Here is a 28,000-nt window from a genome sequence, read left to right as displayed (position 1 = left end):
CACTATTGATTATAAAACAGTCTCTACTTAAAAAACTGTCTTCAAAGTCATCAACAGATAAGGATTTGTAACATCCAGACAAAGCTGCAAACATTTATCAGATCTTTTCCTTAGATTGTTTGATCTTTCAGTTTGGTTTGGTCATAGACCAGTACTCTCCAGAAATCCACTGTCCATGGACACCCACAATGGAACTCCATGCCTCTCAGTTCCCACTTTGCATGGAGAGCTGAGTCTCTCTGCTTTTACTTGTACTGTATTTAGGTGTCAGCGAGGGAACTCTTTGCCTCTACATACTCTAGCGCAGCTGTTTTAACAGCCAAGATAGTTTCTTCTGTACCATATTTCTTCTCATAATCCAGGTAGCGCTTAAAGAAGAATTTCATCTTCTTTGGTGCCAAGTTCAGGTGTATGACCCTCTCAAAGATGTCCCTGCAAGAAATCAAAGTGATTCAGATCACTATGTTGGTGACAGCACTCAACACAAGCCCTGTACCTGCATTTGAACAAAGTGCAGATACTCAGGGGAGACATTCAATCGGCTGCTTGAAGAAAGAAATTCATGAGAACTGGTGAAAACCTGAAGGTAGAAGCCTTCTATTTGCTTGCAGAACTCTAATGTCACTGGTCAGCTTAAGGTATGATCCAGTCACTGTATTTGACCCTACATTCGTATAGTGGCCACAGCTGGATCTATAGTGTGGGAAATTGAACTTCCTTCTGTCAACTTGTCAAAAAGTGACCATTCTCCTCAGTTTTATGTTACAAGATATGGAAGGGATGAACCTCAGTGCAAGTCCTCCAGTTTTTGTCATGCACCCCTTACAAATCAATCCTTCTCTGCCTTGTAGATCTCCTTGCAGTCTCCCCAGTCCTGGGGAAGGCAAGCCTTTCCACACACCCCCGTTTTCTCTCTCTAGGTGATACAAATCCACCTTTGCTCTGGGAGGCCCTCAACATCATCATGCTGCAAAGCCCCTCTGCTCTCTTCAGATATTACTCCAAACACCATACTTTGCCCCTTCCCAGCCTGCTGTAGCACAACTCACCGCACTTCCTTCTGGCTGCCATGTTTGATCATGATGTCCATGTAGATAGACCAGATGTCCGTCCGCTTGGGGTAGCTGTTGAGGGTGCTATCAAAGAGGGCTTTGGCATGTTCTGTGTCCCCAAAACGGAACTCCAGCTGTGCAAACCTTGAAATAACATCCACATCTGGAACAAGTAATGACATGTTAGAGGATCAGAGCAGCCCTCTTCCCTATGAACAGGCACAAATGAGTTATATTTTCACAGAATAGGCAAGCACAGAGACAACACCAATCGCTACCCAGAGACAAAAAACTGTTGTAAAGCAGTTCTGGTCCAAGGTGGAAGATCACAGCGGAGGAAAGGAGGGTCACAGTTCACTTCCCATTTCAGCTCTCCGTGGATGACAAGTTTATACGTACATTCAAAATTAATCTTCATGTCTGAAAGACTCAAAAGTCCTCTTGGCTTTGGTTGCTTTGCTTTTGTTCATCACAGCAAGTACTTTTACAGGAGTGTTTAGCATTGATATCCAGGCTGACATTTCCCGTCCCATTACAGTCAAGGGCACCACGTTCAGCACCCCCTGTCTGCAGTTTTCACTTATCAGAGTATCAGAGAGATACCGCAAAGCAGTATTGCAAATATTGCACAGCAAAATTGCAAAAATACTAGAGACCCATCAATGCATAGTCCAAATCATGGATATGGAAGGGTGCTTACGTTCTTTAGTGGGTAGAGCCTTGAGAGCACGCTCCAAAAGCCTGTGTGTAGCCTCAGTCTGGCCTTGCTTCAAGAGGAAAGAGGCATATCTCAGCCACACCGATTTCTCCTGACGGAAACGCCTCAGCATTGTGTGGTACAATTCTTCTGCTTGCTGGAAGGGCAAAGTTGGATTAGATCACACAGATTCATAATAAAGCCCTGCAGCTCAAACTCTTGCTCCTAACCCAGGCATCTCTGAACATCTGTGAGAGGCAAGTACCAGCAGTTCCTTTTCTGCCATCAATCATAACTGTTAATCCCTGTTAGGTATAGGATAGGCCTAATGCCTGGCAGCTGGAAGCTTACACAGCCAGGATTGGTGGCTTACTGGCATGACTGAATCGGATACTTGCCTGGGACCTGCTTGCACTATCTTACCTTGTACTTCTCAGAATTGGCATAGATGTCACACAAATGCTGGAAGACTTTCAGGGGCTCATTGTATTGAACAGCTCTCTCAAAGACCTTCATCAGCGTCTCCTCAGTACCGTACATGTTCTCCAAGTTCAGCAGAGCAACCCAGACATTCAGCTTCTCTTGTTCTTCCCTTGAAGCAGACATAAACAAGAACATTTAGGCTTTTACCAGCCATCATCAGCTTTTTGCAAACCACCTAAAGGCTTGCTGACTTGTACCCTGTTACTGAGACAAGGGAGGGGAGCATACCCCTTCACTGAAACAGCACTCCTGGAATAGAGCACAGTAGTTGTTTGACACTAGAACTTTTGATCACTGTTGTTTGTAATTAAAAACCACAAAGATGATTCAAGAAAGCACAATATACTTAATCATGCTGTGGAGATGCTTTAATACCCAAGGGTGTAGCCCCATGAAAAGGGCAATGAGAGCTTCACAGTTTATTTCACGTTTTCATTTAAGGACATTACTGGCAGCACTTTGCTCTTCCAAACCCTTCCAACTGCTCAGAGGTAAGCCCATGTGCTCAGTGATACCCTGGGGAGTTACTGTGCCCACAAGCTGCAACAAGCCAGCTGCAGGCCAAGTGTGGTGACTCAAGCCAGACCTTCAAAGGGCCAGCTCACAATTGCCACCATTTAATCCTTTTGAGCTCACTGAAACAGACTTTTCCACTTTGCATGCACACACACCAACGGTGCTACCAAGACTCTTCTCCCATCACCACGAACCCACCATTATTCTGTGGGGCAAAGAAAGGCAGAGCCCCTTTCTTACCTGAAGCAAATTGTTTTAAGCGCTCTCTCTGCCACAGCTCTGGCCTTCTCAATCTCAGTAGCCTGGAGGTGGAAAGCCATGTACTGCAGCCAGAGGATGGAGCTGTCGGGACTGCTCAGCACCAGGCGGTCAAAATCATCTGCTGACTGGGGCTGACGACTAGGATCCATCAGAGCTGCCTCTAATTTGCAAAGCTCCTTCTCCTTCTTCTGCTTCTCCAGCTCCTTCTCCTTCTTTGTTTGTTTCTTCGGCTAAAAGAGTGAAAACGGAGGATTGGGGAAGAGCAGACGCTTCATGTGAGAATAGGCAGAGCCAGCTAAAGCACAGTCAGACCCCAGTACGTCTAAGGCTAGGCAGCTTTCACACAAAGAGAAGGGGGTCAATTATTTCAGGGAGGAGGAAAATGACACCCTCTCCCCTCTGCACATGTACAGTTCATACCTCCAAAAGGAAGAGCACTACAGGAAATCTGGTTTCATTAATGAAATACACTGAGGGTCAAAAGTACTTTGTTAGTCTTGCATCCCAACTGCAGCATTCACACTTCACACCCACCCCCGCTTTTATTCTTCCATCTCAACCCTTTAGGCCAGTGTTCACCACCCCCTTCCACTCTAGAGAACCACAATACATAGGGAGAAACTGTGCAAGACTAGGGTATGTTGCTGGATCACAAGGGTGACTGATGTCTAGACTGAGAACAGACAATGGTAGAGTTCTCTGCACAAGGCAGCTATCCCTTGGGCAAAGTGTTGGCCATACACAGCCTCTGTAAAGTTGAGTTTTGAAGGAGAGGGGAAATCCTGAAAAGCAAACATTAGAGCATTTCACGAGCTCATTTCCAGTTTTGCTGGATTGCTCACACTAGGAAAATTCTAAAAAAAAGTTAAAAATCACAGTATAGAAGAATATTTTTTGGTGCTTTTTCTAGGAAAGCTGTAATTTGAAAATGTTTTCCATCTCCATGCTTTCCTTTAAATTTAGGATATATTCAGAAAAGTAAAAAACAGATTAAATCAAATACAAATATTTTAATTTCGTGGAAGTGTTTGACCCCACATATTTATTTTTATTTTGTAGTATGCCAACATGAGAAACCCTATTTTCACGCAGCCATACTAAAATAGGGCCTTTTCTCTTCTGCTTCAGAGATTATCTGCTGCTAAACCCTGTGGTCAGAGTAGTTAAGGAAGTTCTGTATTAGCTGTCAGAGACAGTCCCTTGGGTTAAGAGGCTTTGCTATGGGGCAGACAGACATGCAAATATCAAGACAACACATTATGGCCACCATGTGGTGACTTCTATGCAGGCAGTACTACTAGTACACGGCACCTTAGACTGTAGGTTCTCCTCCTCCTCCTCGCTCTCTGAGCTTTCTTCCTTCTGATTCAGTACAGCCATATCCACTGCTTTCATGTCCTCATCCCAGGTGAAGCCTGTGGAAACCTGCAGCCTGGGAGCTTCACTGCGTTTCCTTATCTGCTTGGAGGAAAGGTTTTTAATATGAATTTTTTTTTTTTTTCCCCTCCAGAGACCAGCCACAGATGCTGTGATGCTGTTTGCTTGAGGCTTCTCTTCAGCCAGCACTACTGACTTATGCTTGCAAACAGCCCATCAGAAAAACATCAACTCCGGTCACCTTTGCTGTACTCAAACCCAATCCACCTTGTACCATTCACAGCTGACAGACACCAGTCTGCATCACTCCTATCTGGGACAATGATGCTTACTATCATCCCAGTCAGAACTGATACATCTCAGTAGGACTGTGAAGTTCTGTCCAACTCGTGCTCTCCTCCAAGCTTCTCACCTTAGATTTATTTCCAGCTGCCTCTTCCTCCTGGTCACCATCCTCCTCTTCCCGGTAATATACCTCAATTCCACTGTCATTTTCATCTGTTGGACAGACCTTCCTTTTTTTTCGCTTTGCCTCCTGCAACAAGAGGAAATGAGTCCAGAGTGGAGGGCAGTCTTTAAAAGTGGAGTGGAGGATAAGCCTGTAAAACAATTCTGAATGCACAGTAACAAGGCTGAAAGCAGAGAGAGGGCAGAGCGCCCCCCACTATGCTCTCATACAATGGAGAGAGCAGAATAAACTCACGCTTACCTACATATGCTGGCAAGACCAACAGGACAGGTCACACAGGCAACACAGTCAGGCTGCTTATTCAGTTAATTCCAACCCAAAAGGGTCAGTTTCTGAACTTGATGATCTCCAATGTAATTTAATCTTTTTTTTCCTATTTGAATTCCCCTGCCTGATCCCAGGGGCTAGTTCCAGTCACTTTGCATTATTTAGACCAATCAAAACCTCTAGCAAGTCCTGAGCAATCACATCCGTACCTGCTCAATTTCAGAGCTCCCTCTCCTCTGTTTTGTCTTCCGTTTAAGCTCTTCTCTCTTTTCCTTGTCATCTTCTCTTTTCTCCTCCTCTGCACAATAGCGTGGTAAGCCTAGGGATTCGGGCAAGACACTTGGCATCCCAGTGTCTTCAGGCAGGAGAGACAGCTCAACGTGATTTTCTTTTTTATTTACACTTTAGTTCATTGCCAGGAGCAGTGGGAAAAAAAAAGAACCAAAATAAATAAGTAAATAGATAAATAAAGAGCCTTTACAATGACTCCAAGTACCCAAACTTGTTCTGAAAATCTTCTTACCATTTATCATCCCTCTTTCCAACCCCACCTCCCCCCTCATCTCCCTTCTACTAACTGATTGCCCCTTTTAAAGAACCTTGGACTTACCCAAGGACCTTGGCAGTGAGAAACTTTCCTTCAGGCAGGTATTTCTCATATAAGGAGTGTTTCTGTACATAGTAAGTGGAAACATTCTGGAACAGGATTCGGCCCTGAAGAGATGCAGACAAGCTGAGAAGAAGAAAAAAAATAAGTAGTCCATAGCAGAGGAAGAGAAAAAAATCACGATGACTGTATCTGTGGCACCATCAGTTCTACACAGACACACAAGTTTTCCATGCTTTAGTTTCACAGGCTCAAGAAAGAAGCAATGACATTTTGATTCCCAGGATGAAATCCATTTTGCAACACAGAACTACACCAGACACTCCCCTAAACAAGATCCCAGAATTCTATATCTAAAGTTCGTCAAGATCCCTTATTTCCCAGGGATCAATTTTTTGTTACTCACCCAAAGAATACACCTGATGGAGTGACTGATTTGACATAGCCTCTTACTAGCTGGCCTTTTTTAACATCCTTAATAGATGTTATTTCAGCATCCTCCACTTTGCTGCTGTTCCTTGGGTTTAGCCTAAAGGAAAAGAGAGGTTAGAAAGTAAAGCACTCATTCATCTAGGGATACAACATTCTGCTCTGGATATTTAAAAAAAAAGAAAATCAGTATTAACAACAGCCCCCATTTGTTTCTAAGACACTTCATTCCAACACTGTTTATGTATTTTTGTTGTACAGAGAAGACAGTACAAGAGGCTGTTTTAAAAGGACATTTAAGACAGTCTGCTCTTTACTCAAAATGGTCCAAACTCAGCTGAACACTGAAAATAAAGTGTTTGAATTGCAAACTCAATGCAGGAACTTTTCCTTTCTTCACAAACAACCACAAAAAAAAAGTTGTCAGATCAAGTTGAGAAATGATGCCAAACAAAAATGCTATCTGAAAACTCTCGATCAGCTCTACATTAAGTGTCAGGCTTTCCAGACTTGTTGATGCACTAGAAAAATCATTCCTGTAGGAACAAGTCTTATCATTTAATGATAAAAATAAAATAAAATTTAGTCCTTGTCTTTTGAACACTTTACAATAAACAGTGAAATCCAGTAGCGGTTGGACAATCTTTTTCATCGCTGACAGGAAATGGACAGTCTGGAGGGAAGACACCTACCTGGATTGCCGAAGAGATAACTGGATTTTGCCATTCTCATTGGCGAGGATGTAACACCTGCATAACGGAGTAAGGGGATTAAACAGAAAGCTTTTATACCTATTGAATAAAGCCACAGGTGGGAAATGGATATTCTCACCAGCAGAACAAAGCTCTAGAGGAAACAATCCACTCTGTCCCTTAGATTATTCATTGTCTAACACAAAGCAGCTTGACAGAAAGGTTCATGACACCAGGTGAAGGGCTTTTTGGAACAAGTCTACTTGCTGTACCTCTATTACCAGTACAAAAGAACTGGAGATTGCTACAACTGAACCACTTGGTCTGTCGCACCCTCCAGCATTCCCAACAAGTCTGTGTAGTAGGGAAATGCAATTACTTGTACCTTACAAATGTAAAGACAACTGACTTGCCAAATAGAACCACAGCGGAGCTGGGATAACTGACCTCTCTCAGTCCCAACAGCACCTTAGCTAAGAAAGCATTTTCTCTCAAAAGGCAGCCCAAGAAGGCAGCCAAAATAGGCATTCATACATGGAAAGTACAAGGCTGTTTCAGCCAAACACTTGAAAAGGTTATAGCCTTCTCTTCTACAGAGGCAAAACAACAGTGTGCACTAGCATTCGTAAACCTCAGTTTCTTCCAAAGCACCAATAAAAAAAGCTTAGATTGAAATACATTTGACCCAAAAAGTCAGCGTTACTTCATAGCCACAGGCTGAACCTTACAGGTCTGACATCAGTGAAAAGACTGCCACCAGAGAGGGATCTATTTCTAAGCCCTGCTACTTGAAGAAACAACAAGAAAGTTACTGACCTGACAACCTTGCCAATTTTGAAGTCACTCAGAGGATTCTCTGTGTACTTATCACTCAGGTGAAAAATACTGACTTTGCCAGTCTTCCCACCTGGCAGCGTGATGGTCAAACCAATGTGAGGAATCATCTTTGCTATCACACCTACAGTGATGGTACCCTGCTGCAGCGACGGAATTCCTGGAAAAAAAAAATCAAAGGAGGGAGAAGGCTTCGTAACACCCCAAAAGCATGCAACCAAAGCAACAGAGATACTGAGCCAGTGAAGCTGATTTTAGTTACCTAGTCACATATCAAACCCAGAAGCTTTTGGCAAAGTACAGTCTTTGTGCTGTTTACAGCAACATTTGCCTTGATAGCACAGAAGAGGTCCCTTAATTGCACAGTTCTAAGACCCAGATTAACTGATAAATATTCCATCTTATGTTTGAGATCAGGAAGTAATACATTCATACAGGCTGAAAGCCAGACTTCAGTCTGAGACAGTAGGTAAGCAATTCTTTAGACTAAAGGTTTTATTATTGCCTTACACACTGCTACATCTGGGTGGGTGTCCCAGGCATTAGTTCTGTCCTACAAGAGGTACAGCTTGGCTCTGGAGTGCAACAGCTTCCCTGGAGAGGTCAGTGCAGACTCTCCTCTAAGAAAAGCATCGTATGCAGGCAGCTCCTGCTGTTAGGGCTCCACTATACCTGTGAGTGACAAGAAGAGGTTTGTTTCGGTGACACCTGTTCCAGTCACTGTAGCAGACAGTGCTTGTCCATTTTTGAAGTTCTTTTCTGGATGTTTTAAGACCTGAAAGGAAAGACAGACTTCAGCTTATTACTAGAAAAGGAGCATTGCACAATGCTGACTGGTATACTCTCCTATGAAGCTTTATGCTTTCTAAATGTATCTTAAATGTGTATCCTTGATAGATGGCTCAGCATTCCTACAATGGCTCTGTTATCCTGGACTGAACTAGCTCCAGGCACAGTATTTGCTTATCAGTGAGGGGCATGATGCCTAGAGGAAGAGCACTAGACTTGAGTTCACATGGATGTCAGAAGTGTCTATGGCCATTACTTGCAGCCACATGCATAGAAAGACGTGTAGTTTACCTATAACCACCTCTTACCTTGGTGCTCAGAGAGAGCATCAGATGAGGGACTCTTCCTCGAATATCAGGGGTGACTTCTACCTCCAGCCAATTTTTGAGGATGTTGTACTGAGAAGACACAAAACAGACAAAAAGAAAAACAGTGTAAGACCTTGTGGAAAAAACTCTTACCCAGTGGACTCAGTAATTTTTAAGGCTAGAAATGATCACTCCAGCCTTTGCTCTCACACCAAGCAGAAATAGTGATTTCAGTTCTATTCTTGTGCATATAACGGTTCTGTGATTCACAGGCAAGCACACAGAGGGGATCGACAGTGAGCATACTTGGCGCACGTGGCATACATGATATCCCAAAGGCATTTTGTTACAGCACAGGGTGGGAAGCCTGTTTGTTGCCAGCAGATGCACATCTGAGAGGGTCAAGCTGATGGAAACTCTTAAGAATAGAAAACGTGCCTTTCCTCTATTCTCCCTATAAGAGGCTGTGCTTTGAATGGACTGCTCTCATGGTTAATGACAAGCTGGTAGTGTCAGTTTGTTTATATGTTTAAGCTAAAGCCTGTGGGGTCACCTCCAATTGCTGTCTCCCCCTAGCACACATTTTAGGAATCCTCTGACCTCACCTTCTTCACAAAACAGGTGACTGTCTGTCCAACATTGTAGAGTCCAGGTTTCTTGAGGGTGCCATCTTTCATTGTTTCAGCTTTCCCTTGTATTTCACTGTTTGCAATAGAAAGAAAGAGGACATCGATAAGAATATTTGGTCCTAGCAATACAGACAGGAATTAGAAACCCAGGAGACTGTGATAAGTCAATGTTACCGTGACAATGTGTTTGGAACTTGCATCCCAATCCCCATCCCCTTCCCAGCTCATCCTTCCACAGGGAATTAATCCTTCCCTGGGCTTAAGAGGGAACCCTGCCAACGTGAAGGGACATTCCAGGGTCCAGACTGGCAGCACCTCAAGCCAAAAGGACATTCAAAGGAAGTCATGTGCTAGGAGAGCACTGTGATCTGTAACAGTATCCAGATCCAAGTTTAGATTAAAAAAAGGAGCATGAGGCCTTGCTACACCTGCAACTCCTTACTTATGATCAGCTCCTTCATAAATGGGAGTAACAAGGCAGGGAAGCTACACAGACACAAGGTCTGTGAAACATTTGCAAACAGCTCAGAAGCCAACACTCACCTTGGTCGAATGCTGAGCTCCGGAATAGACCGTGTGAAGTGTGGATGGGTGATGGGCAGATACCTAAAGAACAGGAAAAGGATCAAAGTTTATTACTACCTCACCAGCCCCCAGCCACGTGTAATCCCTCTGCACTGACAAAAAACAGCGTAAGTTCCCTAAAACTACCAAAGCCTTCCTGTTTCAGCCCTTCCTAGCATTATTTCAGTGGCAATTTAGGTATCCAAAGTACTTCAGCAAATTTACTGTCTGGAGACAGATTCTGCTTGCATTTGAGGTTTCCAATGAACTGTAAAAGATTAGACATCTTTCTTGCAATCCACACTCATGCTAAATATACTAACATAGGTAGAGAGAGCTAATTCACTGAAAAATGGATCTGGGATACAACATGGGAGCAGATTTCCTCAGGGTCTCAACTACTCCAGCAACGGTAGCTGCAACAGCATCTGGTGAACGACAGAACAGCCTAGACCATTTGAATTAAGTGACTGTGCAACTTCTCACATTCCCCAAAAAGCAATATTATATGCTTATATTCCCACCTGTGAGTATTCACATCTCTGCCTCCAATGACCCGGGCAGTCACCTTCTGTCCAGCTTTCAGAGTGTATGTTGGAAAAGAGCCTATGGGCACTTCATCCAGAATTCGGGATGCATGGATTGAACCTGTCAGCTTGTCATCAACAGCAACTGTGACATGGGTTGGTTTGACGGATTTAACAGTACCAGTAACGATATCCCCCACAGAAAGAGAGTGTGTGACAGCAGCAGCAAGTGTCTCTTCTAATGTTGTCTCAGATTCTTTCTGGACCCTTACAAAAACATTTTTCTTTGCTGGGTCTTGTACTGCTAACAGGATTCCATGGTCATTCACCTTCACCGTTTTCAGGGTTGTATAGATTGTTTGTCCCACCTTCAGTTTTTCTGAGTCGAAGCGGAAGGTATCATTGAAGTGAGAGGCTATGGGGATAGCTGCCAGTTGGCCTGTTTCCAGAGACACGATGGCAAACTCTTCTGCTATGTGCTGCACAATGGCAGAGTGCTGGGAGTTCTCTGTGAGTTGCTAGACAGAAAAGGAGATAGTGACTTCCCTCTGCTGAGACACTGATTCCCTTTCACTTTACCTCATAGAATGGCTTGGGTTGGAAGGGACTTTTAAAGAACATCTAGTTCCAACCCCCCTGCCACAGACAGAGATGACACCCACTAGATCAGGTTGCTCAAGGCCTCATCTAACCTGGTCTTGAACACCACCTCCAGGGATGGGTCATCTACAACCTCTCTGAACAACCTGTTCAAGTTTCTCACCACCCTCTGAGTGAAGAATTTCTTCCTAATCTCCAACATAAATCTCCCCTCTTTTAGTTTAAAACCATTCCTCCTTGTCCCATCATTATCTGATTGAGCAAAGAGTGGCTCTCCAACTTTTTTGTAAGACAACTTTAAGTACTGAGGCGCCATAATGCGGTCTAAAGCTCTAAAGGAGGAAACAGCCTACCCCTTCAAAATTCACCCCCCTGGAGTTTGATACGTGAACAGAAACACACAAGTCTTAGAACTGAACACATACTTGCTTGGGTCTTTGCTTTAACAGTTCTTCTCGAAGAGAAATATACACCTTGGATGTGAGGGCATCCACATGAAGAACCAATCCCTTTGTCTTCTCACCAGGAGCAATACTTTTATCTACAAATGAGAACAAAGATTACATCATGATGACAGTGAACAGTTTTGAGCTACTGAGCTAGTGGCACAGGAGAGATAAGAAGTGGTTCAGGTGCCTGTGGTTCAGGTTTAATTCCTAAGGACTGCAGTGGTAAAAAGACTGCTTAGTTGCTAATTGTAACTAAGTTACTTGAGCTAACTTAGATTTATTATATATCTGGTACTATGTTAAGAAGAGAACAGATTCCTCAAACGTTAATGGTAAGGAGGAAAAAAACGTCTTTTTTATTTGGACAAAAGAGTCCAGTACTTTTACTGGAGAACTAAATTGGCTTTTACAAAACATGCAGCTCTGAATAACACTGACAAGAGATTGACTAAACACAAATTCAGAGTAATACAGGTTTTGCAAGAGATTACAACTTTTGCATAAAAAAGTCTATTCGCTGCTGATGAAGCAAAAACTCTTCTGAACATAGAAATGCTGGGTTACCACTCCTGTTGAACTTAACACTTTAGATTGGTTTAATTGATTTATTCATTATCTCTGCATGTGCTTGTTGGGTTCTGCATAATAGGCCACTTCTCTGCTTTAATCACTGAATCACAAAATACTGAATTTGCAGCCCTATTTTAAATTCACACTGATTTAGAAGAAAAATTAACAGCAATTTCATATAGATAATAGTCCAAAGAACACGCTTCTAGAGAAAGTAAAAAAAGACAGTAAACTGGGGCTTGTATTAGTATTTGTCTCTATACTTTGTCTATGTATATAGACAAAGAATTCAAGGCACTAACTAAACCTAAGAAGATGCTTGAGATAGGAGGCAGGATTAGGTCTGTCTTACAGACTGGTTAACAGAGGCACAGAGAGGCTTAAGCAATGCATTCCAAATCATGCAAATGGATCAGCAAGACATCAGAAAACTAAACTACCTCTTTGAGCATGTCCCTACTCTGAGCAGAGTCCTCCCATGTTGATTCCTCATCAGAAGAATTCATTTCATGATGGAGGTTTCACACTACAAGAGTGAAAGTCAAAGCACGTAGTCAAAGAAAAGACGCCCTACCTCCCAAATGATAGCGAGTGGCTGTTACAGTCAAGCCTTTGACACAGCTGCCACTGAACAGTGCTGAGCCATCCTCCTTCACATCCTGCACAACCAGCTGCAGCTCCTTCCCAGGCATCAATTCACAAAGGCTTCGGGCTATGCCAGACTCTCCTAGAAAAAGGGAAGAGGTTTGACAAGTTAGTTTTACCCATGCCATTTCTTAGCATAATAAAGTAAGTTTCCACATTTGCCCAAGAGAGCATGAACAAGCATTTACATCCACATCTACCAAGGAAAACACAGTTTAGGCTCCTGAATCTGTAAAGATACAAATAAGTAAGTTCTATGATTTAATCTAAGTAGAAACATTTATGACATTAAGGACCTGATAACTGTTAGACTGGAAAACGTTATCTCTAGAAAGAGCGGCACACAGCACTGGATATGGTAAAAGGTGAAAGCAAAGAGGGATTAATACTAGAAAACACAAAACAGATACATCACTTCACAATTACAGGAAACAAAATATGAAACATTGCTGCATATAAAGAGACCCTAAAAAGGCAGTTAGAATTCGACAAAAATAAACCGGGAGATATCCAGTATTCCTAATAGCAGTAAAACACCCTATTAAAAAACCTTTGCTGAAGGACTTCTTCAGCAAACCTGTAATACGAGTAGGCAAATCCATTTACACAAACTCCTATGAGTACTAGGTTTGGGCCATCACAAAATTTGAGTGCCAGCATAGTTATCCTAGTGCTGAAGCTAGCTGAGGCACCACTATAGCTTCCAGTTGAGCAGATCCTAGCTAAGACTCAGAGCAGTTTAAAAAACCCCTCCGTGAAAAATCAGGTATCCCATGCACCAATATTAGTAACAAAAAACAACTTGATGATTACAGCATGCACAAACGTGGATTTCTATATCATAAGAATAGTAGGAACAGTTCTTAATTACACATTAAAAAGAATCCTAGGGTCCTTCACTGCCAGTTAAAATGTTAGATGAAGTTATAAATGTTACTGCCTCAGTTTCTTAACTTTTAGACCAGTTCATAAAGCAATTACAAATATTCACACTAAAAAAAGGTCTCCTGCAGAAAGGCTTTGGTCCACAGATCATTTAATCTCACCCCAGCCTCTCTCATTTTTAACTTCACAGATATTTTGAGGCACCCATCTACTGGTTCCATTGCATCTCCCCCACACTTCATCTATTTATCCCCTTACTTTTAATTCTTTAAGTTTCAACCTCAAACCAATGCCAGAAACCTAGCAGACTTCAGTGAAAAGAACAGATGCTTTGGCTTGTTCCAGCTGTAGTTCCAAAAAACCTTCTTGTCAATAGCAGACACTGCACATATATCCTTTTTCTAATAAACTTCTTGAAAGCCAAGTCTCTGCTTGAAATGAGCTCTCTTTCATTTAAAAGAAAATAGTTTTCCCTTTTTGTACCTATGGAAACCCATTTTTGGGATATGATCCCTTTTGGCAGAACACGTGCAATCTTTTACCTCTTCTTTTCAATAAGTTCCTGATTTCCTTCACCTCCTTGAAATATTGATTCAGTAGGGAAAAGCTCTCTGCAGCCGGATTGCCTGAGCTGCACTCTGACACCTTCAGATTAAGGAGCACACGCTGCTTCTCCTCATCAATGCTCATCACCTTCGCAATCACGGTCTGTCCCACCACAAAGTGGTCCTTGGTGTCTGTCACAAACTTGTCACTCATGCTCTGTACAGAGGAAACAAAGGGGTAAGGATTATTGAGCACAGCTGCTAATTATCAGCCACCTGCAGTGCTGTTGAGAAGGTTTGAGTTGAGAAGGGTTTTCATGAAAACACAAGAAAAATTAACCAAATTAACAGAAAGCTGTCAATTACAATGAATTACTGAAGTCACATGAAAGCCCTGATTAAATGAAGACTTTCTTCATTTTGGAAGCGAATTAAAACATAAGATTAAAAGCGGTTTTTATCCCGCTGGGGGAAGCCGTATAAAAGCAGGACCCCCAACACTACTGTTCCCTCCAACTTTGCTTAAAAAACGTTTCAACCTTTTCTGCTGATTCTACATGCTGCTTTCTGAAGTCAAGTGAATACATGACTTACCACTTTGGGTGCCAGTCCTGTCACACCAAAAGGGAACTCCACAAACACTCCAAAGTGCATAACATTCCTCACGTAACCAGTCAACAGCATTCCAGGCTGGATTTCAGAGAAATTTCTCACAACCTGCTCCTCCTGTACAGCAGAAATCACCGCAGATTTCCTGCACAAGATCTGAACAGACAGTTAGGAAAACTCGGAAAAGATGAATGAAAGGAGCCTGATGCCAATCAAATCTCTTGGTGCTGCTAGCCATTGAGCTACAGCACTTTTGGAAGGCTAGGCAGTACAGGAGCCCAAAATCCTGCAATTTCATTTAAAAATTTGATCTCTCTACACTAAAAATTAGCAATCAGCGTCTCTTAAGCTACTCAGCATTAAAGATGTATGTTTCACACCAGCTGAAGTGAAAATTTCTTAATATTTCAGTTCTGCCTTTTTGGTATAAGAACAGCAAAATTTTTTGCTGTGGTTGTAGTATGATCAATACCGATGCCTAGACGATGGTTGTGAAATCACTGAGCTTCCCAACCAAGTGTTGGACTTAGTGGAATGCTAAGCAGCTGAGCCTCACTTAACACAAGCAAATTATAATGACTCTTTGAAACATAGATAACTTGACAGGCACTTCCACTCCAACACATTAACTAGTTTGTAGCAGATAGTCTGGATTCCTGACACACACACTTCCTTCCTTTCCCCCACCCCTTTCTTCTCTTCCACCTCCCACATTTGACTGGTTGAGATGACAAAGGATACAATACGGTCCCCCTTGTCACTTAGGCACATAACTCTGGGCAAGACATCTCCTTCTTGAAGACAATGCCACAGGAGCTTGCAGTTAGCAACAAAGTCAGAGAGGTACACTGTGGGAAGCGAGGCTATCACATTGCCTTCATCTTCTAAGATAGAAACCTCTAGCCCATTCTCTTTCTTCTTCAAGACTTTCACATCAACCATCTGGAAAGAAAAAAAAAAGAAGAATAAAATTATATAAAACCCAAAGTGCCTTTAAAGAATGCACAGGTTACCAAATGCTGTGCTCCAGGGGCTCTGACACAGCCTCCCAGCTATATAAGGAAAATCTCACATCAACAGGGCTGAGCCTCAGAAGCATGCCAACACTGACAGTAAAATAAGAATAATCCTCAGCTCCCAGAGAAGCCAAATGCTAGAAACATTCTCTTGGTTATAACTTTCAATTTGAAGGCTGAATGGTGCAGGGTGTTGGAAACTCTTCATTCCAAAGACAAGAAGGAAATTTCAAAACATTTCACTAAAAAGTTATCTTTTTCCAGAGAGCATAAGCAGCTGCTTTTGGAGTGAACATCAGCAGCATCCAGATGAAACAGGACTTCAACTTGGAGCAGAAGCATTAATTGGTACCTCCTATAAGACTGTCCTAGGACTCCTTTATCCTGACCACTGACAACATAGATCTTGTTTTTAATCTGGCCACACAATAAGAAATGTACATTTAGAACTAGTTCCTGATCTCCAATAGCTTTTTTTGAAGCAGAGATGCTCAAAGCAATACCAATTTTTTGGTAAAACAATTAGAAAGAAGCAAAAAGAACAGCCATTGAATCAATACCTCTCCTATTTGATATTTCACTTCCTGTTTCTTCTTTGGAGTATGTTCACTTTTGCCCTCAGGCGCAGACCTGCTTGATAACTTGAAGGACAGCAAGAGCCTTTCCTGTTCGGGCTCACATTTTAAAACCATTACTTTAACAACCTGAAAAAAAAAGGTAAAACAAGTGTAAATAGGCCTCCTCAGTGTACTACCACCTACAAAATGAGATGGGGAAACGCACAAACAAAAAACCACAGCTCTGAAATACTCAAAGAGCTGTCCCTTTCACATGCTCCACTTAAACAGATGAAACTAACTACTCCTTGAAGTGAAAGGAGAATATCTCTTGATGCAGTTGACTCCTCCAGAGAAAATTCACATCAAAGCTGACTCAACTGCAGATTTCTCTTTTACATTCATTTACAAGGCATGGCATAGATACGTTAATTACCTGGCCTTCATGGAAGACTTTATCAGGACAAGATATGGGCTCTGTGCTCAACTCATTCTTTGGTACCAGACCTTTGACATCATTGTAGAACTTCACAATGCAGCCAAATTCCCTTGCACACACCACAAAGCCATGTGTGATCAGACCTGGTTCTGCATCTTTGTAATTGGAGAGGATTGGAAGTTTTGATTGAATAAGAGTTTTCTTTAGAGTAAGGAATAGCTTCTTTTCTGCAGGATTGCACTCTAGCACCTACAAGAGCAGAGGACAAAAAGGTTCAAAAATCATATTTGCCATTGTCTAATCTATACAGCTGCTAAATACTCAGAATGAAACATAGCAATCTAAAGCAGCTGAAGACCCTTTCTGGCAGCTCTCACCCGACACCTGACTTCATCTCCTATCTTGTACTTCTTCTCAGGCTGCTTCAGGATCACATCTGCAAGATGCATGGATGGCACAAGCCCTTTAATTCCATCAGTCACTTTCACCTGCATCCCAATAGGTTTCAGAGCCAACACTCTGCCCTAGAACCCAAAAGGGAGAAAAGGATCAGTACATTCCACAAGAAAAGCAGACTGTGCATAGATGGGAAGCAGCCAAGACACTGTACCACATCCTATCATGAAATTTGACAGTGCTCCATAAAATCTTAGTCTAACCCACACTACACCTAATTAATCTGACCCATTAACCATTACACATTGTATAAGCTTATTTTACAACCTATCTTCCCTAAACGTAGGCTAATTCCGCAAATCCTACAAGGAAAGGTCTTCCTTCTAGCTTTCCTATCACTAATCTGAATCAAAAGTTGAATACACATATAAAGCAGAAGAAATGCATATTAGCTAGATCAGTTCTTTAACTACAACTGCATTACAGTGTCAGTCCTCCAGGAGCTCACCTGCACCACATCCCCTGTGTGAATATCCCGGTACTGCAGAAAACGAGCTCCAATAACTTGACTAGGAAAGAGACACAGTAAGAGACAACCAGTCAGTCAACTTGAAGAGAACCCAGGATAAGAGGAACAATCTCCTTTACACCGTGTCCCAAATATCCATTATCCCATTCATACTCGGCACTTTACAAAAGCAGAGTTTTGTGTTTTACTCCAGCTGACCCACCTCCCAGCACAGCTCTCTGGACAAAGTTCAGGGAGGTTTACCAGGTTCCATTCCAGGTGACAACCACCACACATGGCCCCAGGAAAGGGGAACCCACTGTCTTCACTACTTAAAGCCACAGATAGAAACACTAAGATAGAGGAGCAAAATTGACTGGGACTTGGAAGAATAAGGTTCAGTTTCCTGTTCAGTCACAATCTTCTGACATGATCTCAGTAGAATTCTTTTAGCCTCAGCCCACCAACCATACAGGTGGTGACCCTATGGCTAGGGTAGGATACATGAGATACCTAGACAACCTGACATGAGACAACATAGATAGAGGCCAAAAAAACCCGAATGGCAAGTTCCAGTTCAGCAAAGCAATGTAGTATCTTCCACGCTGACCAAACCCTTCTAATTCTTCGATCAATTTCTTAGAAGAGTCTATGGCACTTACTACTTCAGAGATAAAATACACATCTCGTCCATCAGGCTGTAGTCAATGATACGACTTTTATGCTTACATCCTGCCTTAAAGGCTGCAGGTTTAAAGGATTTTCTGTTTTTTGACAGATGTTTCAACTAGAAAAAAAACAAATAGCTATTTAGTGTTTGGAAAATGGAAGCACTTACAAATAAACTTAAGGAAGACCTTACATTGAAGTAGTAGCAGCTGACGGAAATCATTCTTCTAACATACTCTTTGTGCAACAGTCCTTTAACAACTCAGCTACATTCCAACCCAAACAAGAGAGGCTGGATTTAGTCAACATCTTACACATTTTGTTGTTTTTGTCTCACAAAGAACGTAAGAGTAGGAAGTAAAACCTTGTCCTAGTTTTCTTCCCCAAGAGGCTGCTTGGTATCTAGTAAGGAGTTCCCTCCCTGGCCTGGTTCTTACCCGTGCAAATGCATGAGTGCCATCATCAAGCTCAAAGATGGCACCAAACTGCTTGTAGAAAGCCTTCACTGTTGACTCCTCCACCACTGCCCCTATGCGATCATTGGAGAGTTGGTTTGGGGATCCTCCAGGGTTGAGGAATGCCTGCCGCAGAGTAAGCCGCACCACCTTGGAGGTGGGGTGAACAGAGAGGATACAGGCTTTCACCTAGGAGAAGGTAATGTTTGTTAAATGCCAGTTTACATATAAAAGAGCAGAATGTCATATAATTCATGTTTTTTTAGACCTGCTTGATGCCTAAACTCTGCTTACACATGAGCACTTTCCCATATTGCTACCAAAACAATCATCTCAGTTATTATAGCTTACAGATCCAAGCGTTTTTTGCTTCCATCTGTTGTTTATGGGCTAGTTTGGTATCAATGCAATGAGGTAAACACAACTGCACAAGTCATTTGCCATCATCCACAAGTCTCTCATGCTTCCCAAACAAATCTTCCATTACCCGAGGAATGGCTTTCCTTTTAGAGCTCTAAAGTAGCCATGATGGTAATTCAAATAAAAAAGACAGCTATCATCACTAAGATTTCAGAGATGATTCCACTGAAAAATATCCAGTATCTTCCCCAGCAGCATCTTGGGGCAGGATGTTGTAAGCAACATACCAATTCTATTTGTGTTTCACTTTCTCCTTACCACTTGATTTGGAGAATAGTTGATGGATTTATCTGGGTCCACGTGCATGAAATCCACAATGCCAGTGAAGGAAGACAGAAAGGTCAGACTGATCCCCAGTGGATCTACCTAGAAAGGGGAAAGAAATTACACACAAAGATGTCAAGAAAAAAGAAAAATAAGTTGATTGGTTTTCACGTAGCTCAGAAAGTGAGTGCAGTTCACACATTTCACAAAAAGCCACCAGAAGTGCTAAACAACAAGCACATCGAAAGAGACGGGAAAACTGCTAATAATTCTGTTTTCTACATTGCTTTGTAAAAGCAATCCTTTAGTTTTTCACTAATGTCACGTTTATTCTGAAGACTACTGCTACAGTGTTGAATACTAGGCAAAGGCCATAGAAGCATAAAATGGAATCTGTTCTGCGCTAAGGTTCATCGCCATCTCCAGGCTGTAGCCTTTACACTCGTAGCATTAGAACCAGAGTAAAGATCAGACCTTAGGTGAACCCAGTGGGAGTGCCTAGCTGAAAAAAGTGTTTGCATTTCTCATGGAATTGAGCCCAAACAAAGTTTTCCAGGGTACAAAACCTCCATCTCCATTTTACCTGTATCCCTATCTTCAGGAAGGCTCAAAAACTGAAGAGAAAACCAACAAAAACAGAGCTTACCTTCTGCACTTTAGCTTTCACCACCAGCCCAGGCAGTAAATTACAGAGCGTCCAGTTCTGTTGCTCTGTTGCAAGGGATGCAGCAACGTCTGATCGATCAACAGACAAACGGACAATTCTTCCCTCATTCTTTACTTCCTCGATGACACAGTTCAGGTTCTGACCTATTTTCAAGTCAGGCCCTACAACACAAGCCACAGCATAAAAACCCCTCCAGGAACACTAAGAGACTGTCTTTCACCTATAGTTTTCTCCAAAGCTTTTTCAGAGTTGCTTCTATTGTTAAGAGTTTTGAACTCCTTTCAGCCAAAGTCTATTGCCAGCAAAGATCGGTGGGCTTGGAGCAGAAACATGGTCTGGCAGAAAACAGGTCAAAACCTAATAGTTGCTGCCCACCAGCCAAAAAACTGCTGTTTTCAACAACTCAAAGACTCCACCATGACCCAATCCTCACCGAGGTGCACTAACACAATGGCTGTAACGAGCTTTAACCCCTGGAATTATCTACATCCATTTTAACCCCAGAAGCTCCTCTTGTACTACTACTTACCTCTCTTGACTGCTTTGATGTAATTTTGGGCTTTCTGACGAGGCAGAAAAGCATGAGTCCCATTGACTCCAATATCAATGAGGTAGCCATGGTCTTCTGCACTAGACACAAAGCCAGAGAGCAGCTGTTGGGAGGAAAGCACAGCAGTTCAGCAATGTGAATAAACAGCTGAGTCTGCACAGAATACACAACTAGCAAGAGATTTACCACCCATGTACTCACTTGGTACATGAGCACAGAGAACAGAATTTTGGAGAGCAGAAGGAACACAACGTTCCTTCTTACTTGAGAGCTCATCTGGCAGCAAGGTCTCAACTGTACCCTTGTCTAGCTATGCATGCACAGAGTTAATGAACCCATTGGTTTAAAAAAAAAAGTGAGATAAAAAATAGCAGGTGCTCTAATTGCAGGCACATGCCTGCAACCATAAAGCTGGAAACAAAAAATAAACAACAAAGCACCTCTGCGAGACAGGTTGATAAACACTACTCTCTGCATAAATAATAAATAAACCTAAGTAGAAAGAAGTAATTAAATAATTTGTCCAAATTCAAACAGAATCAGGTGAATGGATTTCATTGGTGCCACCCTTCAGGCCAGTAGCCAAGAACCAATAATGCCCTCTCCTCCCAGGTCTATTCTGCTGGTGGCAGCAGCTCCGTGTTCTGCTCCGATACCATGCAAGGACAAACTGAAGCATTACCCCCCGCCCATGCACTGTTCAAGAAGCAACTCCAAAGCCCAGAGCAGCTGTGGCAGACCCAGAACACTTACCATGCCTGATGTTAGTGCTGAAGCATTCAGACCCTTATTGACGTTTTTGGGGTTGATTGATAATTTGATACTCCGACGTCCATCAGCACTTTTCTCAACACTGGTCACAATGCATCTGACCAGCATCCCTGGAGAATACATGTCCAAGAGAGAATGCAAGTCCTGCAAGATAATCGAAAGAGTAAGAACGCATACAAATCCGACAATATTACATAATACAAGAAGGCCAGAATTTGTTAATGAAGTAGCTTTAGAAACCAAAATCCTATAGGAAAACACTTGCTCTCCACCAACACTACAATAAAAGGCAGGAAATACCACAAACATGAAAATCTCAATATAGAGGCAGGGATGAACCCTCATATTAGCAAGTCTGGTAAGCTTTGCTTATAAAAGGAATTCTATGCAGGATGGAGTCAGAGGTTGCAGCTCAGGACCAAGCTAGAGACCCTCACCTCAACACCCTCTTTAGCACAGGAAAACATCACCACTGAAAGGCTAGCACCTTGCATATCTTACATGCCACAACTTTGGAAAATTTACGGAGCGCTGACAGCAGAGACATGGTAACACTTTACCCCATCCTCTTTCTTTTCAGCAATCAGCAATATCAGGCAAATGCAAAGGCTGTTTGGAAAAGCTGGGTCTAGAGTCAGCCTATATTAGCATTATGCAGCAACACATTGCATGCAGAAACACAATGAAATTGTAAGGACCACACTATTCACCAAGTCCTCTGAGAGGCAATTGCATCCTCAGATCGTCTTCTGACCACTTTGATAACTTCCTCCCTTAACCACATACAGCCAAGGGTCAGTATTTAGCTACAGCAGCAAAAAGCACAAATCTCTCCAACTTCAACATGCTGTCTGTGAAGTTCATGCATTATTTAGCCAAGACTAAACCATCGTAGGCAATCAAACTAAAGTCAGCTGGTGAGACACCAGGAACCAAGGTCCTAAGCAAGGTCTCAGGGTTGATTCTGAGGTATTATTAGTAATTCCTGGCTCCCAGACACAAATCACAGCCCTGACCCAAAGTCTCACCTCCAGGAGTTCCCCTTGGGCCACCTGCTTGCTCAGCATTTTGCTGTAAGCATCGCTGATCTGTGTGACTGGCACAAATCCTGAAAGTCCATTGGGCAAGCTGATGACAAGCTCAAAGTCACTGACCTCTTTTATACAACCAAGGAGTAGCATTCCCTCACAAAGGTGCTGGGAAAACAAAAATAGTACAGAGTGGGTATCTTGGCAAGTCAGTGAACAGCAGTGCGGTAGACATTTCTGTCCTGAACTGCTGCTGTATTTTACAGGTTTAATGAGCGAGAACATGCTTTTTTAACAAGACTAAGAGAAGAGATACACACAAAATAAAACATTTATCCACAAACCTCAATTGTGAGTGGTTCAATATTCGTAGTGTTGTCTCTAGCATCAGCTTTTCTGTCTGCCTTGAACTTTTTCCGCTTTCCTAGATCCCCCTGATTCCTTTTTCTTTTCTGGGATTGTTCTTCATGGCGAACCTAATTTAGATTATAAGCAGAGATGAAAACAACAAAAGTAGAGAAAATGAACACCGTGGTAAGGCAGAACTCCACTGCCAGGAATAACGTTAGAGGAAAACACTAGATCAGAGAAAAAGGGAATGAGCTTGCTGACATGTCTAAATGAAAGTCCTCCAAAATACCTCCTTTTGGGCTGACACAGACCATTCAAAAAACTGTGAATTTTGGGAGCAGAAAGAAGTGGCAAAAGTGAGCTGCACCACACTTCATTGAACAGAAGGAGAAAGACCAAACTTACTCTATGTCCACCGTCCCTTCCAATCCAAACTATTATGTGATTCTTAGTACCTCAGGATCAGATGCTCGTGGAATATTTAAAAGCTAAATTCTGACCAATAATTCTGACTGAACTTTCTGTCATCCCATTCAACAAGTATCACACAACAAGGACCTTTAAAATACAAGGTGCAACAGGAATGCAGCAGTTATCTCCTTCTGCAAGTGCCTTCTTTAGTCTACTACAGAAGTAAGGGATAAGAAGGATCGTAAGTCATTTTCTGAGCTCTGAGGAGAGTTAATCAAGAACATGGAAACAACATACGTCAAACAAGTTGTCCTGTTCTATCGTTGGTTTGGGTGTTTTTCCCGTTTTCTCTGTGGGTTTTTTCTGGATGCCCCCTCGGGGAAAGTTTTCTTCTATGGATGCCATGCTTGCGCTTCTATAGGACAAAAGACAAAACAGAAGTTAAACACACAGCTGTTAAGATTTGTTCCTCACAAGCATGCTGAAGAGGGCATAACTGTGAATTACCCAGAAACTAAGAAAAAAAAAATCAGATGCTGCTTTCGAGTTAGCCAGTGAGGAGAAAAAAAAAATACTCAGGTGCAAATGTATTTAATATCTGACTATCATAGAAACCTAGAATATCTCAAGTTGGAAGGGAACCAATAGGATCATCGAGTCCAACTCCTGGGTCCACACAGGACCACCCAAAAATCAGACCATATGTCTGCAAGTGTTGTCCAAACACTTCTTGAACTCTGCCAGGCTTGGTGCCATGACCACTGCCCTGGGGAGCCTGTCCCAGTGCCCGACCACCCTCTGAGTGCAGAACCTTCCCCTAATGCCCAGCCTGACCCTCCCCTGTCCCAACTCCATGCTGGTCCCTCGTGTCCTGTCGCTGGTCACCAGGCAGAAACCACAGAGACTACACTAAAGTATTGTAAGGGGCCACCCAAACACGTGCATCCCTAACACTTCGTACTTACTTCCCAATTCCATAAAACTAGAGCATCAAGTGTTTAAGACACTTAGAAGCATCATTTTCAGAAGAACATTCTTAGAAGAATGCTTAAAAGCATAATAAGAAAAAATGCTCTAACCATGTAAGTTTCCCAAAAAGATCTTTGCCACGTTCAGCAGGCAAGATACAATTACCAGAACAAGTCATAATGTAAAAAGTTTGGATTTAAGCGGTAAGTTTGGACTTAAGCAGTAAATTTGGATTTAAGTGGTAAGCTTGGATTGCATTTTTATTTTTGGATACCATCCTTAACGGTTAATATAATTTTAAGCACCTTTAGGGTGAACTATAACTCTATACACATTTAATAAACGTACTTAACCTTACTGCATCTCAAGCAATAAATATCACCTTACTTACCACCAGGACTCACATTTTATTACCTTGCCCAACACTACCCTTACAGAAATCACCATTATAGCACCAATTAACCAAACTTCAAGCGGTCTGCAAGACACATAAACCCCCTTTAACCACGAAATCGCGTAATAAAACCACAACTCACCAAACCACGCTCACTCAGAGCACACACCAGGCGACGCAGGCCCCCGCGGCCGGCGGCACAGAGCGGTGCCCGCACCTCTCCCTCACCTCCCGGTACCGGCCGCCGCCGCCATGCCCGGCCCCACCACACGCGTGCAGCACGGCGCCGCGCCCCGGAAGCAGGCAAAGGGGAAGGAAACGGCCGCCATTTTGTGGGAGGGCGCTGAGGAAGGGCAGAGCGCGGCGGCGGCCGAGGTAACGGGACGGCCGCGGGGTGAGGAGAGGGGCTCGGGGGGTTCGGTGGGCGGGGTTCGGCGCCTCCTTCTGTGGGCCCGCGATACTAAGAGGGAGAGCGGCTGGTTGAGGTGCTGAGCCACGGCTCGCCCGTGAGGTGCCCGCGACCTTCGGCCGCCGTGGTGTTGTCTTCCCCCGGTCGGCCACGCACCGGGGCGGGTGGGCTTCTGCCACGCCGGGGCCGCGCTCCTCTGAGGCCGCCAAGCGGGGCCGGCACCGTGAGGGGCCGGTGGGGGCCGGGCCGCCCCTGTCAAGGGCACCGGGTTCTCCGGAAAGGCCGAGCTGTGTGGTGGCCTCGCTCTGAGCCGTCCTCGGAAGGGCACGGTGGTTTCTGCAGGCTTCGGCGTCGATCTGGCTTAAAAAATAGATGGCTTTGGCTTTCCGAGTCATCCACTACAAATATTTGGAGGGGAAGGGGCTGTTTCTTTGAGTTTTCTTTGCTGTTGCATAATTAACCGAGCTGCAGGCAAGCATACCTGATTATACCCCGGGGATGTTGGATCAGGTTGGCATAAGGAATGTGTTAATGAACGTAGAGCCAGCTGCAGCAATTTCTTGTACCCCTCTTTTACTGGGGTACTGGTGGCTACAGCATCTCTGCCTAGTTTGGTAGGTAACCGTGGGGTACGTGTGCTTCCTTTGAGCTGAGTTATAAAGTAAACAATAAACATTTGTCCTAAATGTAAATCTTTCTTAAACATACAAAAAGCGTACCCTTAAGGAAAAAAAAAAAAACTCTGAACATTAAAAGGAAAAACTTTTTTTGTCATAAGGATTATCAAATGCTGGAACAGGTTCCCCAGAGTACTTGCGGAGGCTCTGTCTCTGGAGATGCTCGAAACCTAACTGGGCAAGTTCACGAGTGACCTGCTGTAGCTGACCCTTTGAGCAGGTTGGGGTTGGGTTTTGTCATCTCCAGAGGTGCCAGCCTCAACCATTCACTGATTCTGCAAGTATGCTACTATATGCATGCCAGGCTTGTGCGTTGATTGACGTCTTAAAGTAGGTTTGAAATTTTCATCTAGATGCAGACAAAATGCAAAGGCATGCCCTCACGTACTTAGTGGTTTTGTTGTATCTGTGAAAGTACTTCCAAGGTTTTGTAGTTGGCTCAATTGGCTTGCAGATACAGCAGAAAGCTGAGTAGAAAAATATATGTATTTTTTAGCCAGCTCTATGAATACTTGAGTAGGCAAGTAAGACGCGATAGAAATGTGCAGCTGGGAGCAGGGCAAGTTTTATTGTCGAAACACTTGTAGTCTAATATTTCATGAAAGTTGCAACACTGCATTTTGAATCACGAAATGGAGTAGTGGTCTAGTGTGAATCACATCACCAAGTTTTTGGATATGAATGAACTCTGAAAATCTGAAGTGTTCTCCCATTCAGAGCCCTGCATTTCCTTGTCTGCTTTTGTGCCACCTGCATTATACTTTAAGGTACAGTGTTCAGAATGTGCCTGCTCCTTGTCTATATCCAGTGTGTTTGAAAAGCACATTGAAAGCAGATTCAGTAGCTGCCAATGGAAGTGTTAAGCACAGTGTAGAGATCTGTTTGATTTTTCTATTGATCCTGTCCAACTAACCATAAAACTTGCTAACTTTCCTGTATCACTTGTTAGGACGAGCAACCATGGCTGGCCATGACTCGGGATCTCAACACCAGTTCACTGGATTTCAGAAGTACTTCAATTCCTATACCATGGTGGGCAGGAGGAATGTACGTATTACATAAATTAACTTTTGTAGGCTAGTCTAATGGTGTTTTCTGAGTTTTAGATTGTAAGTAACCTTAACTGTTATGTTTTTCAGTATGTTATAGCAACATACACAGGCATTGCAATGCTCATCTTATATTTCAAGCTTAGATCTAAAAAGAAGACTCCTGCTGTGGCAGATAAGTAAATGGTAAGTGGCAGATGTTCTTCCAGAGCCAAAATGATTCAATGCCAGCCCAGGAAGAAAGACTGACAAAGGAGAAGTTGCTAGTAACAAAACATAATTAGAGGGAGAAACACGGGCATGTGAACTTTTATATTTACAGTTTTAAACCTCAACTAAACTATAGAATCATTTTATTTTGGGGCATTCTGAATGAAGTAGGTTGTTATAGGGGTATACAGAAATTAAGGGTTACCAGTATTCTTTCTGTTCTTCTAATGTGGCAAACAGGGTTAGGGACCTCATGCAGGGAGGAAGGGTAAGCAAGGAAGGAGGAATGGACAGATGTTGCATCTAGGTGTATCAGGCTTCGCCTGCAAGTAGTAGGTGCCTCAGATTTATACTTTTATGGTAAAAATGGGGATAACTGATGCTTTGTTGGATATTGAAATAATAAAGTAATACTTAAGGACTTATTTGTATTAGAGAATTCCAGGAAGAGACCAATGCATTCTGTTAAAACCTTTCTTTGAACAGAGTAAAGGAGCACTATACAATGAAACTATATATACCTTGCATACCTGATTGGGCAAGGACCATATGAAGGTGATTGAGCTTGTTCTTACATAGAAACAACCAAGTGTTTCAGAAGTCTGTAGTCTACTTTCTAATACTTATCCACTGAAATGGCATTTGGGGAAAAAAATCAATGTGTTGTCCTCATAGTCTGCAAAAGGGGTAGAAAACAATAAGCTTCTGGTTATTCTCATTGCTGTATGTAAAAGGGGCATCAGCCATTTCTTCCTGTGTGTGTTGAAATTTGCCTGCTCTTATGTAAAAGTGTATGGGCTTGGGAAAGGGGTGATGCTCAGTTAGCAAGCCTTGCACAGCGGTACTAATATGTCTGACGTCTCTTCTCTTGGCAGGTTGCTGGCATGTCTGAACCTGCATTGTTTCAATGTAACGGAAGCTGATGTCCTATTCTGGCTAATAAAATATAAACAATTACTTGCTTTATTGAAAATATGAAATGGTAA

General features: G+C 42.8%; 2 protein-coding genes across 3 annotated transcripts; one reads left to right on the top strand and one right to left on the bottom strand.

Annotated features, from left to right (window-relative positions):
• Positions 1-3: 3 nt before the first annotated feature.
• Positions 4-24,956, bottom strand: PDCD11 (programmed cell death 11). The gene is made up of 36 exons (XM_040564401.1): positions 24,812-24,956; positions 23,604-23,721; positions 22,889-23,020; positions 22,545-22,712; positions 21,499-21,660; positions 20,725-20,848; positions 20,175-20,356; positions 19,523-19,630; positions 18,827-19,033; positions 18,383-18,507; positions 17,721-17,781; positions 17,194-17,340; positions 16,814-17,065; positions 16,381-16,524; positions 15,546-15,746; positions 14,790-14,960; positions 14,193-14,412; positions 12,695-12,847; positions 11,527-11,642; positions 10,499-11,019; positions 9,954-10,016; positions 9,387-9,483; positions 8,782-8,871; positions 8,357-8,459; positions 7,667-7,844; positions 6,851-6,907; positions 6,136-6,258; positions 5,733-5,855; positions 5,332-5,524; positions 4,799-4,921; positions 4,321-4,467; positions 2,989-3,239; positions 2,173-2,341; positions 1,753-1,906; positions 1,050-1,215; positions 4-432 (listed from the first exon to the last, which is right to left on the bottom strand). The coding sequence occupies exons 2-36, from the start codon at positions 23,709-23,711 to the stop codon at positions 261-263; spliced, it is 5,511 nt and encodes a 1,836-aa protein (XP_040420335.1). The 5' UTR covers positions 23,712-23,721; positions 24,812-24,956; the 3' UTR covers positions 4-260.
• Positions 24,909-27,968, top strand: ATP5MK (ATP synthase membrane subunit k). 2 transcript variants are annotated; one of them, XM_040564408.1, is made up of 4 exons: positions 24,909-25,044; positions 26,705-26,802; positions 26,895-26,990; positions 27,890-27,968. In XM_040564408.1, the coding sequence occupies exons 2-3, from the start codon at positions 26,716-26,718 to the stop codon at positions 26,985-26,987; spliced, it is 180 nt and encodes a 59-aa protein (XP_040420342.1). In that variant the 5' UTR covers positions 24,909-25,044; positions 26,705-26,715; the 3' UTR covers positions 26,988-26,990; positions 27,890-27,968. The 2 variants fall into 2 exon arrangements, with proteins under 2 accessions (XP_040420342.1, XP_040420341.1); XM_040564407.1 differs by having other exon boundaries at positions 24,999-25,063.
• Positions 27,969-28,000: the final 32 nt, after the last annotated feature.

Source organism: Cygnus olor, chromosome 7 (genome assembly GCF_009769625.2).
Source record: "Cygnus olor isolate bCygOlo1 chromosome 7, bCygOlo1.pri.v2, whole genome shotgun sequence".
NCBI lineage: Eukaryota > Metazoa > Chordata > Aves > Anseriformes > Anatidae > Cygnus > Cygnus olor.
Note: the sequence above shows the minus strand (reverse complement) of the source record. Positions and strands in the feature narration are given on the sequence as shown.